The sequence below is a fragment of the Curcuma longa genome, chromosome 4 (genome assembly GCF_044706935.1).
Source record: "Curcuma longa cultivar G26 ecotype Majalengka, Jawa Barat chromosome 4, ITB_CL_G26_1.1, whole genome shotgun sequence".
In the NCBI taxonomy this organism is placed as follows: Eukaryota; Viridiplantae; Streptophyta; class Magnoliopsida; order Zingiberales; family Zingiberaceae; genus Curcuma; species Curcuma longa.
In genome coordinates this window covers 340,147-354,191 of record NC_133864.1, presented here as the reverse complement: position 1 = coordinate 354,191, position 14,045 = coordinate 340,147, and the positions used below count along the sequence as shown (strand labels likewise).

Genomic DNA, 14,045 nt, shown 5'->3' with positions numbered 1-14,045 from the left:
TAGAATAGCTAAAATGAAAGAGAAAAAAATAAAGGATCTTATTCAAAAACAACAAATTAAAGATTAATCCAATAATATACCAGTGAAGGATGAGGAAATAAAAGAATAATGGAACATGTATTTTCATTAACTTTTTAATGAATATTTAGGTGTCCAACTTAGCATAGAAAATTTAAGGGAGTATAAAAATTTAAATTTTTATTAGAATTCAAATTTGAAAAGAAGAATAAATGAAATGCAAAATGAAAAAATAATTGACTCATATAATATTCCAATAGGGGTATAGAAGTGCCTAAGAGAGTTTGAAATTAAATGGTTTACAAAGTTATTTAATTTGATATTGTAAATGAGATCAGTGGAAGACAAGTACTCTAGTGCCCCTTATAAAAACAAAGGAAACGTAAAAATTAAGCGAATTATAAGAGCATTAAGTTAATGAGTCATGCTATGAAATTTTTTTAAAAAATGATAAGAAAAAAATTAAGAAAACCAAAGTAATCGAAAATCAATTTGGATTCATTTCGAAAAGATCCACGATAGAAGTTATACATCTTCTCAGACAACTGATTTAAAAGTATCAGGAAAAGAAGTAAAACTTACTCATGGTATTCATTAACCTCGAAAATGTTTATGACAAAGTCCTGAGGAAAATTATGCGAAGAATTCTAAAACAAAAGATTTTAAGATAGTGTATATTGAAATAATTAAGGAGAGAATTGTATTAGATATAATAACAATGGTAAAGACTCAAAGTAAATTAATCGAAATATTTTCTATAAAAATATGGTTACATCAAGGATCAGATCTAAGTTCATATCTTTATACACTAGTCATGGATAATCTCAATAAACAAATTCAAGACGCATTACCATAGTGTACGTTGTTTGTCGATGGCATTGTTTTGATCGATGAGACACACGAAGGATTAAATACAAAATTCAAATCTTGACAAGAAACAGAGACACATGAAAGATTGAATGCTAAGTTCGAATCTTGATGAAAACTGTAGGAAGTAAATGAGTTTTAAGCTTAGTAGAGACAATATATATAATTTAAATTTAGTAGTAGTAGACATAGCAAGGCAAGTGTTAAGATAGGAGATAACAAATTACTTATAATTGAGAGTTTTAAGCATCTAAGTTTGTTTTGGCAAAAGGATAAAATAGTCAATAGAGATGTTTTACATAGAATACAAGTATGATTATAAGGTACAACAAACGTTTAAAGGGAAGTTTACAAAACGACAATTAGACCTACTATATTATATGAAGTTAAATGTAAAACTATGAATCGAACATATGAGCAGAAGATGAGAGTTGTATGAGGATGTTAACATGGATGTGTGAACATACGAAAATGGACAGAATAAGAAATGAGAATATTAAAGAGAAAATTAAGTTGTGTCTATTGAAGAAAAATTCTAAGAGATGAGTTTAAGATGGTACGACAAGTACTTAGACGGCTAATAAATGCTCCAGTTAAATAATGAATTCATCCAAAGATTGAATCGTATTTGGACAGTTGTGAATAGCCTAAAGCCATGAACGACTATTCGATGTGAATGGTCAGAGTCCATAAACGACTGTTGCTTGGGGCATTTTGGACAAGAATCAAAATCAAGGCCGAGTGACAAGGAAAACGAGGAAGATATTAGGGCAAGAATCAATGTCTCACTTAGGTAGCCCCACTAGGATTTTGCATTTGAATAGGAAAGCTCATCGAAGCCCCACTAAGATTGAGCTAGAAAGAAGTCAACCAAAGGTTCTCAGTCAAGGCCTTCATTGTGGAGTCATTGTGCAGGAAAGAGGAGGGGCAAGTAGTATATGAGATTGGTTTCGAGGAAAAGAAGGTCTTGACGTGCCAAGAGAAAGAATAGCTTAATCTCTCTCCTTGATTTATAGGATTCTCACAAGGTAAGAGTCTATTGACTTCGTTCCTGCTTGTACTCTGACTATAACTACGTGACTTTCGGTAAAAAGAGCTCTCACTTTTTCTTTCCTTTGTCTCCTATGCCCTTCGCACCTTGGAATATAGAATAGACACTTTTGAATCTCCTCTCTATATTCATCTCAAGAGCAAAGACCTTTAAGATTGATATTCTCGGATCAAGTTATGATCCTCATCAAGCAAGAAATAGGAATAGAAGAGGACAAAGAACAGTTAGCAAAGCTTTCACAAATAGGTTGCACATGAACTAGAATAAGCTATCGACAAGTTAGGGGATAGTGTTCACGAATGTCCTATTAAAAGGAATCATTGGATAAACGGAGGAGATGAAGATTGGCCCGTGAGAGGGCTCTTTGCATCAATATCTCATAACAAAGGGAGTGAGTGCACCAATCCATAAATAGCTAGTGTCATTCTATCCACTCCTATTTCCTTGGAATCCGGGGATTAACTCCTTTACTAAAGCTTTCCAAAATGAGTCCAATGTTATTGACCTCTTTATTAATTAAATGTTCTTTTGCCCAAAAAGACATCTAAGAGTCAATTCATCCTCATTAGTTGTTCAAGAATAAGGGGCTATGACTTTCCTATTAATGCAAGTAACAAAGTTTCCCACCAAGATTTGAGTTTAACATTTACCCTTTCACGTATCTCATCTAATAAAATAATATCATCTGGCAAGCATGCACCATGGTACCGTATCTTAGAAGTGTCCAATGAGTTTGTCCATAATTAATATAAAAAAATAGAACTTCAAGTTGATCCTTGATGTAAACTTATATTTAGAAGAAACGTTTCGATTAATCCATCTGAGGTCTTCACTCTTCTCATTACATCCTCATACGTATCCTTAATTAGTTCAATATATGTTATACTAATACCTTTTTCTAGAATTCTCCATATAATTTTTCTTGACTATTATAAAATTTTTCTAAATCTACGAATATCATGTGTAAGTCTTATTATTGTTCCCGATATTTTTCAATTAGTTGTCTCAGAAGGTATATAGATTCTATTGTTGGCATTCCCGATATAAATCCAAATTGATTTTCAGTCATTATAGTCTCTTTCGTTAATCTTTTTCTATTACTCTTTATCAAAGTTTCATGATATGACTCATTAGTTTAATACTCTATAATTTATACAATTTTGTATATCTCCTTTATTCTTATGTAGGGGAACTAAAGTCCTTACCCTCCACTAATCAAGTATTTTTTTTATTTTCAATATCAAATTGAACATTTTTATAAGTCATTCAATACCTTATTTACCTAGGTACTTTCATACCTCTATTGTAATATCATCTGGTCTAAATACTTTTTTATTTTGCATCTCATTTAAAGTTTGTTCTACTTTTTTAAAGTTTGAATTTTATGATAAAATTTAAATTTTTATATTCATTTGACCTATTTTAATTACCTAAGTTATGTTGATCACTTAAATATTCATTAAAAAGTTAATTAAAATACCTATTCTATCGCTCTTTTATTTTCTCATCATTTAATAGTACCCTATTGCATTCATCTTTAATACATTTTATTTAGATAAGATCTTTTGTCTTCCTCTTTCTCGCTTTAATTATTCTGTAAATATCCCTTTCCCTTTCTTTTGTATCCAATTTTTTATATAAGCGTTCAAAATTTTCATTCTTGGCCTCATTCATTGCTTTTTGGCCTCTTTCTTGGCTACTATATATTTCTTTAAGTTTTCCTCATTTCTTATAAGTGTATAATGCATTGTATGTTATTTATTTTTTTCTTTACTTTCTTCTGTACTTTCTCATTCCACCATTAAGATTCTTTACTTGGTAGTATACGTCCCTTTGACTCACCTAATATACTTTTGATTACTATTTTCAACTTTAATATCATCTTATCTCATGTCATATTCAAGTTGTCATATATTTCTCCTAATACTTTTAATTTTACCCTCTTTAAATATGTTTTGTTTTCTATCCTTTAACTTCCACCACTTAATTCTAGGAGTCGTGCGCATTTTTCTTCTATTGATACTATGCTTAAGGCGCATATCCAACACTACTAACTTATGTTGAGTAGTTAAGTTTTCTCCAAGGATGCCCTTATAATTTTTATAAATCGTTGGTTAGCAACGATAAAATAAGATAAAATTTATTTGAATATAAATGATAGTATAATAGGAGGTCAAGGCTAATAATGTAGAAGCATCTATATAGTCGACCCCACTTATTGGGATAAAGGCTTGGTTATTATTGTTGTATGTATTATTTTCTAATAGCTTGATCCTCTAATCCATAAAAAATACAATTCATTTCATAATCTTACAAACTTTTCCTTAGCCAAAGGAGCACATAATGAACACAATATCCTAACAACATCTAAAATAATTAGAACCCTTAAAAATTCATAACAAACAAAACTATGTTAAGAGTTATCCTCATTCACAACTTCACAATCTCATAATCTTAAAAAATTTAAAATTAATGTTTCATGCGCATATATAAGGAAAGCTAGTACATTCCCTCATATGACAATTGCTTTTTTCGTTATTCAAAGTGGTGCTATGATGTTTCAACATCCAAGAAATAAAGCATCCAACAAAATATGCTTGATGTACCATCAAGAGCTAACATTGAATTTCTTTGACTTTGCCTAAAGATATGTTAATCCATGATCAACAATGTAAAAAAAAAAAAATCAAAGCACATCATACTTAGATTCTTTTGATAGTGCACATGTTCATCACTTCAATATTCTTTTGATTCTTAGAAAAATAGAAATGATATAACAAAACTATGTTAAGAGTTATCCTCGTTCATAAATTCACATTCTCATAATCTTAAAAAGCTTAAAATTAATGTTTCATGTGCATACATAAGGGAAACTAGTGAATTGCCTTAGATGACAATGGCTTTCTTAGTTGTTCGAACTGATGCTATGACATTTCAACATCCAAGAGATAAAGCATCCAACAAAATATGTTTGATGCACTATCAAGAGCTACCATTGAATTTCTTTGACTTTGCCTAAAGATACGTTAATCCATGATAGACAATGTAAAAAATTTATCAAAGCACATTATACTTGCAAGTAGAATCATAACTCTAAGGATAGTGTGCATGTTCACCACTTCAATATTTTCATTAACTCACCATGTGACGATCAAAAGTTCATTAAATAATATCAAGGATGATAGATCAATTCATTCAAAAAGTAACCACACAACAAGAAACAAGATCTGATTCACCACTCTTATCAAAAAGCACAAGCTAGAAAAAATTAGAAATGCATTATCAAACCCACCATTCCAACAACATGAAAGCACTTAAACACATTAAATAGTGAAATAGAGATAAATTGTACTAGGCATTAGTTGATTGGCCCACCAGTAAATAGAAATCATTATGAGGAATGAAAACAGTACCTTAAGTCGTAATTCTTCACCTATGATCTCCAGGTCCCTAACAGGATCCACAGAATCATCAACATGAATTATGTCTGGATCTTCAAATGCTCCTTGAAAAGGTGAAAGAAACTTTGAGAAACTAATGCAAACAATGAAACCTACAGTTCTATGATGAGCAAATATAAGAATTTTTCAAATATCAAATCCAAGACACCAAAAAGATGGAAGATTAACACTAATGAATATCTGAAACTGAACAATTTCATCCAAATATAAGAACACAAAACCACACATTAGTCTTGATGTAGTCAATAAATATGTGCATCTTAAACTTCTTAAAACATCTGGTAGCCCCACTGCACTGTCATAAAAAAAACACAATATTCTTCACAAATCAAGCCAAAAGGTATGTTTGCAAATGAAAACTTTAAGCAGAGTGATCCAATAGAACAAATACTAATATTGATAGATATGTGTTAACTTCTACATTTCATAAACAGGAAGATTTTTAGAACTGAATAAATCTAGGATCCAGAAAGATAATAATTTCAATCACAATGCCCATTTCCAAAAGGAAAAGTAAATAAAATGACAAAAACTCACTTAAAACATGAAAAATTCCATCAACTGCACGAATATGCGACAGGAAGTTATTTCCTAAGCCCTGTCCCTCATGAGCCCCTCTCACGAGTCCAGCTATGTCGTGTATCTCTAGAAAAGCAGACACCTGCACAGGAAACACAAAACAATTCAGTGGACCTGTTATATCTCTAAAAGAGAGAGGAGAAAATGGATCATCATTCTGAAAAGTATGACTTCAGAGATGCTCTATTTAAAAAGAATCTGCCACATCCTAAGGAGATTTTTATTCTATACCAAACAATCACCTAAAAGCAACACAATATCAAACTCAAACTACAGGGAAAACATCACAATGTTCATTAAGGATGTTTTTCTCGGCCAACAATAGAACCAATACTGCTATCCCAAATTCCAACAATGATAAAACTATAGGCTGCAACACTTGAGATCTGAAATTGATCTTTTCTTAAACTAAGGAAGAAACAGCATAAAATCATCATAGCAATCAGGATATACATGTCAGTTTCCAGAATATATTGATTGCTATGATTTCCTTATCACAAGGAAAGTAATTCATTTCATTATGATTATGTGTTATAATACTTAAATTTTGAGGGACCCAATTGTAAACACTTAAAACTCCCAGACTAATTTGCAAAATACCATTAAAACCTAATCCTCCTCTTCTCCCGTGCACGTTTCTTTCTCTGTTTTATTTTCCCATCTCCTTTCACTGCAAGCGCCATCTCCTCTCTCCCACTGTCACACATCACCACAGCAAATTGCAACTGTGATCACTGCACAAAAGATGGCCAACGAACAGCTGTGTTTTCCTCCCCTCATCAATCACAGCCTACCTTAGCTGCTGCTGCAAGACGATTCTACGATTTTTTAAAGTCCAGATCAATTGATGCCCTTGCTACTATCATTGAAAATTCTTCCTAAACTCCTTCCACTTACTGTTGGAGTGGATCAAATGGCAAACTTACTGCAGCAACACAATAGAAGGTGATCCAATTTCCAAAAGAATTAATGATTTGGCCTATTTCCTAACCTCAAAACATACATTAAAGCTATGAAATCTGCATTAGGACTCTAGGAGAGTGGTGAAGATCAAATTTTGCTTTTAATGATGCTGCTCTTTCGTACCCTAGAATGATTGGGAGGAAGAAGGCAGAGGAATGGAAAGCATTATAAGACTTTTAGGTTATGAATCTTAATTGTTTGAGGTGATTGGAAGAAACTGGATCAAAATCTTGTCCTCCCCTTTCTTTTTTTGATGTTTGGGCATAAGGTAAGTTTCTTATCATAATTTTGTTTGATATTCTAAAGTCAATCAATGTTCATTTTGATGTATGATTTATAGAGTGAGCTATGGATGATTAAAAAGGGTATCATACAGTTATGCAATAAATGGACTCTTCTTTTGAGGTGGATTTTTCTTGGTTGTCTCGTATATTTACCTTGTGCATAATTATGTTTATGAAAGTAGACATAATTATGAAGTGTTAGAAACATAATTCATTAATTTTATTTGTATTCTTGTTGCTTGACAACTTTCTCCCATAGTGCTTGCCCTTTTTATATTCATAGTTGATATCTATTTCGATTGTTCCCTTTGAGAACCATGACAAATTAAATTACCTAATTAATTATACTAATTACAAATTAAATTACCTAATTAATTATACTAATTAATAAGGTAATAAATGAAGCAAACTATAGAGCTTCGGCTTTGCATTTCAAAAAGACCACACTAATATTAAATTAACAAAATAATAAATGTAACACCTACATTATAGAGCTTAAACTCCGTGCTCCAAAGGATTTGCGTGACTCATTATGCTTAAATATGTAAATAAAATGAATTAGTTATATTATAGAGCTTTAACTCCGCACTTAAAAAGAGTCTTTGGGTCTTTTCATGCATGCGTAGGGTTTGACCGTTTTATATTAAATGACTACCTTACTAGATGGATTGTAGGTCGTCCACTCTATTCTATTCTATGTGAGATGCATTTGGATGGATGACGGATCGTTCACCTTATATATGTATGTAAATGTGCATACACATGATGTATTTTGTATTTGGTGAATTGCAAGTCATTCACCTTATGTATATATGATACATTTTTATTAGGTGGATTGTGGATTGTTCACTCTTTATATACATTTACGATGTATTTTATATTAAATGGATTGTGGGTCGTTCATCCCATGTATATACGATATATCTTTATCGGGTGGATTTTAGGTCGTTCACCATCTACATTCATATAAGATTTTGATACACTTCATTTTGGATAGATTGCAAGTCATTCATCCACATATACGATGCATCTTTCATTAGGTAGCTTGCGAGTCATCTGCCTTATATGACATGTTTATGTGTGGATTCCTTGATAAACTAAATCAAGAATATTTGTAAGAGAATAAAAGGGAAAATCAAGAAATGATGAATTCGTCTAAGAGTTGAATTAAGAGAAATCTATAATAAGAGAAATTGGTTGAAAATGAATATCTTAATTAGTTACTCTTTCTTGGATTCTATTATGAGATATGCTAGCTAATATCATGCACTTCTCTCTTGTGCCTACTTTGCATTTTGTGCTCACATTCTGGAATTTTTAACCTCTAAGTTATTTGTTGAAATGTATGTATACTTGTGGAGTTTTCTTCTAAGGTGTGCATTTGCATTTTGTTAGTTTAGTTAGCATTGTATATATCTTTGCTCTGACATTATTGTAGTTCGTGTGTGGCGAGCGAAGCTAGTTTAGCGACAAGCCTAGCTCGTACAAAGCATGACATTATGAGAATGAAAAGTTTAACAACAAAAATTAACACAATTTATAATCCACATTTCTAATTCTACTGTATAACATTTTCCATCAACCATTAATCATGTTCTAATTTGTCAATTCCAATGTTTACCTCCCGTTTGGTGTAACAGACAGGGGAGGTGTCATTATTGAGTGTGATTGAAGTGTTTGTAGTGACAGATTTTCATATTGCACACAACCAGCAAGCATACCTTTGTGTATTAATGCAAATATATATATTATATAATTAAGGTAGTCTTGGAACTTTGGCTAGACAAAATGCAAATCAAACTCATTTTCATGAATATTATTATATTGGTTAGTGGCAATGCCCATTGCTTAGAGGCATACAAGAATGCTCCATGTTACTTCGAGTTGATCATCTAGATGTTGTAACTTATTGCATCAAAACAATTAACACAAAATAGTTCATTGCTTCCTACTATTCTGGAATTCTCAATCAGCATTTGATAAGTTTTGGAATATTATTCAAAGTACAGCAACTAAAGAAGCAAAAAAAAAAAAAAAAACATTCTGTGGTGAAGTTCTTCAATTAAGCTTACTATAATCAAAGTGGTTAATAGTATCTGAGGTTTAGACAAGTAAATATTTTCAACAGAAAGTACAATACAAGAAAATACAACACCTCACTCTTTGGCTTGTATAATTGGCAGAGCCAATCAAACCGATCGTCAGGAATGTTGACCCTTGCTTCATTAGGTTCTATGGTGCAGAAAGGAAAGTTCTCAGCAGGGATTGACAATTTCGTAAGTGTGTTGAACAGGGTTGATTTGCCAACGTTTGGTAATCCAACCTGCAAATCAAAATAGGTTGAATTGCACTATCACATGATACATCTCAAAGGTGCCTTCATTCTTCAGCCAGGCCAACACGTGAAAATCAGAACTTACAATGAAGAAGCTTATATAGTTTAAATAAAATAACGATCAATCAAAAAAGAGTCAAACGGACAAAATAGTAAGCGACATATGTTTTTAAACTACATAGAAAGATTTGATTATCGTCAAGTAAATGAAATCTAAATAAGAAATTTAATAAAAAAAATTGTTAGTTTAAACAGACAACCCACGCAATATATACAGCTGTATCACAAACAACACTTTAATCTCCTTTTCCTTACAGAAGCGAGGAGACCAATTCTGAAAAACGAACGAGATCCAACAACAGAGCAACAAAGACGCTATGCGTAAATTTGAACTAGAAAGTTCCGAAGCTTACAATTCCAATCTTCAAGTGTGATGAGAAGCGCCCAAGAATCGGCCGCTCCGCAACATCCTTCGATTTTGCAGCTTTGGGAGGCATCACTAGGGCTAGCAATAACCTCCTCTATGGGTTTATCTAGGGGTTTTCGTGGCCAAAGATGCGCCCTTCTACTGTTTTAAGCACGATTTCTCTCCCCAAGCTAGATCTGTTGTGAAGGCAGGGAAGAGATATCGGGCGAAACGAGAACGAAAAGGAATCTGACAATATATTGCGAACCCTAAACCGATTATGAGACTGGCTCAAGTCACCAGTGCCGTCCAAAAGCACGATGGACGGTCTGCAGCCAAAACTTGGGTGCTCACCACTTTTGCCATTCTGCGGATGTTTTTGAGATATCTTGGGCTAAGTCCTAGAAGACCTAATTTTGCGAAATTTAACAAAAGATGCTATTCTTAAATTACAACGGCCAAAAGTCACTTCCATAAAATAAAAAATACAATATAAAAAATAAAATAATGGACACACTCATGTTCGTTATTTGCTTAAAAATAGATTATAGGTCAAAAATAAATTTTAAAAAATATTTTACTAAATCACAAACCTGATTTTTATTAATACCTAAACCAGACATCATATTTTTATATTTATCAAATCAAATTATGTATTTTTTTAAAATACTTCAACCTTTATGCACATGTTTATCTGACATATTTGAGTCACTAAAATATATTTAAAATCTTGAAAAATAAATTACATTCTAATAGATTTTAAAAGTATTATTTATCTCTCTCTAAAATATTTTAAAAAATTAAAATCTCGTAACATACTAAATATAGATGGAATAAAGATTTGAGGACATGATCACGTTCAAAAAAATTTCAAGAATACAATAGTCTTAATTTGGATTGAATATAATAAATCTAATGTCATCAGTTAGTTTTGGTTAAAATTTATTAATGATCTTAAACATATTTAAGTTAATCTAAATTAGAACCAATGTACTCCCAGGAGCCTCTTGAGTCTCACTATACTCTCATACCTTAATTCCACAACTTGGATAGCATGTTCTGGGTTTCTGAAATTTAGACTTAGTGTAATTTTAACACAGCTCACTATTAAATTTAAGTCTATCATATTCACTTAATAACAACATCAATATATTCTTTGAACTCTCTTAATTCTAACCATGTTTAAAATTTTAAAATCTGAACATTATATTATCATTAGTAAATTTTAGTCAAAATTTACTAATGACCTTAGCCACATTAGAATCAACTTAAACCAAGACTAATGCACTCCTAGGATCCTCTTTGAGTTTTATATACCCTCAAACTTTAATTCTAGGTTTTTAAAATTTAGACAGTTTTATATAATTTTGACACAAAGTCATTAATGGATTGGTCATATCATATTTACTTAGCAATAACAACAATGTGTACCTAAAACTCTCCTGACTCTAACCATAATAAACAATTTTAAAATCTAAACAATGTACAACTATTAGTAAATTTTGATCAAAATTTATTGATGGCCCAGGCACATTGAATCTGTTGGGAATCCTATGTGATAAAAATAAAATTTCACAGCGGAAAATAGGATCCCTCGAGCGATCCAAACAAAAAATCCGTACAAGTTAAATCTACAAAATCCAAATCCTATCTAATAAGATTTGCCTTTGATGCGTGTCTTTCGCTTATCTTGCTTATCCAAAAGTTGTCGGATCTCTAGCACGTTCAAGTGTTCGTACCTCTATGCATATCCACACTAACACTCTTTCACCTTTTGAAGAAAACTTAGGTTGTGCTAGCAACCTCTATGGGAATTTTGGCCAAGCAAGAAAAGGGAGAGAAGAAGAATGAACCAACCAAGAGTTATGGAAGAGAAACTCTTTTATACTCATGCCATGAATACCAAATATTTTTAGGCTTTTGGTATTTTTTTCATCAATGCATGATTAATCCTATTAATCATGCATGATAACTCCCATGCATATAACCTCCTCCTCTTCATTGCATGATTAATCCACATTAATCATGCATGATGAATCAAAATCAAATTTGATTTAATTTGAGTCTAACTCAAATTCAACTCATACATGATAACTTTTATGCATGTAACTTCCTCTTCTTTATTGCATGATTAATCCACATTAATCATGCATGATAAATTAAAATTCAACTTGATTTAATTTGAGTCTAACTCAAATTCAACCAACTTGAGTCTAACTCAAGTCTAGGCCATCTAATGAGCTTAATTATTCCTTTAGTGAAACTAAAATGAACTCATCTCCAAATAGAGTGTTATTTGTATATAACCCAATAGGTTCTTGTAACGTTGGCAATGTCTCTAAAATTTATTTTAGAAATATAAGCAATGAGCGACATCTAGCAATGCATCATTGCTATCGAAGTGACAAAAATATCGAGATCCGACATAATTAACCTTCGTGATTATGACAATGTATGATCATGTTTTTTTATCCTCGATATCTAGATTGATCAATGAGGTATACACTGTGTTATCCTCTTATCATGCATGATAAGAGGACTCACTTAAGCAAATAAGCTCAATATCTCATATTTACTCATTTAAGTAGGACCATGCATTTCGTGGTCCTACTCTATCAAGAGGTCGTAAGATATCACTCTCATTATATGGAAGGAATAGATCTCATTTACATCACTTATATCCCTCCGCATAATTTGTTACATACCCAGTGATCACCTTTATGGTCTACCCTATTACGGATGACGTTTGACGATACCAAAGTACATAACTCCTTATGTAAGGAACTGTAGTGACTTCAGGTCTAAGGACTATTCATATCAATAGTCATATGAGAAAGTTTATGACACTCATATAACGATCCATGAAACTTTCTCGTAGTGGATTTCAGTATACATTCTCTAATGTATACTCATGTGTCAACTCGATATATCATATCCATGACTTGTGAGATCAAGTCATCCAGCTGACCCACATGCTAGTCTCAACGTATTAACATCGTCCCTGAATATTAATGTTTGACTAGAAATGATTAAGAGTGGTGCTCTCTACACCATCTCACTATCGATTCAAACAATCGATATGATGTAGATTAGAACTAACTACCACTACAAAAATATAGGCCTTTTGCGTTGAAAACATCAAAAAGTTTTGTCGTAAAATAGTTTTCCGATGAATTTTGCGATGAAATAATTTTCGTTGCAAAAAGCCTATCGCAACCCTCGGCGACAAAAAATTACAAATTCATTGCAAATATGGCGACGAAATTCAGTTTGTTGCCAAAATTGACGATGAAAATCAAAATTCGTCGCCAAAATTGGCGACGAAAATCAAAATTTATCGCCAAATTTGGCGATGAAAATGAAATTTTGTCGCCAAAGTTGGCGATGAATTTTGATTTTCGTCGCCAATTTTGACGACGAAAAGCACTTTCGTTGCCATAGTGGACGAGCAAATCAGGCTATGCTACGGCCAATTTGACGACGAAACTGTGTTTTCGTCGCCAAATTGGCGACGAAAAATAATATTTCATCGCCAATTGACAACAAAAACACAATTTCATCGCTAATTGACGACGAATATTTTGAAATTTGTGACAAAAATAGTTTCATCGCCAATTGGCGATGAATATTTTGAATTCGTCGTCAATTGGCGACCAAATATGGTTTTTCGTCGCCAATTTGGCGACGAAAATACAATTTCATCACTAAATTATGATACAACAGTAATTTTTGATATATTTGCGATGAATCGCTGATTCGTCATAAAATTCGTCATAAATTTTAAAAAAAATTCACAGCTTCAATCTGTTTCTTTGAAATCTAATTCCTATTTACATATACAAATATTCCAAATTACAATCATCACATATTTCACATCCTATCACATCCTATATTACAATTACTCACATATCAACATATAAACACATTCTAATTATTATAACAATCCATAACATCATACAATAAACAAAAAGTATCCAAAGTATCAAACATAACAAAAGTATCCAAAGTATCCATACCACCATAACAATTACTCCAAAGTATCAAACAATCCATAACATCATACAAACATAACATCCATCCA

The 14,045-nt window shown here is 32.0% G+C and overlaps 1 protein-coding gene across 1 annotated transcript in view; it reads right to left on the bottom strand.

Moving 5' to 3' along the window:
• The window catches only part of LOC141826805 (obg-like ATPase 1), a 42,524-nt gene extending 32,199 nt beyond the window's left edge, over positions 1 to 10,325 (bottom strand). Inside the window, exons 1-4 of the mRNA XM_074714106.1 lie at positions 9,972 to 10,325; positions 9,379 to 9,546; positions 5,935 to 6,058; positions 5,350 to 5,441 (exon numbers count right to left, since the gene is read on the bottom strand). Of these exons, the coding sequence (XP_074570207.1) occupies positions 5,350 to 5,441; positions 5,935 to 6,058; positions 9,379 to 9,546; positions 9,972 to 10,055 (468 nt within the window). The 5' untranslated portion in view covers positions 10,056 to 10,325. The remainder of the gene's footprint in view (positions 1 to 5,349; positions 5,442 to 5,934; positions 6,059 to 9,378; positions 9,547 to 9,971) is intronic.
• Positions 10,326 to 14,045: the final 3,720 nt, after the last annotated feature.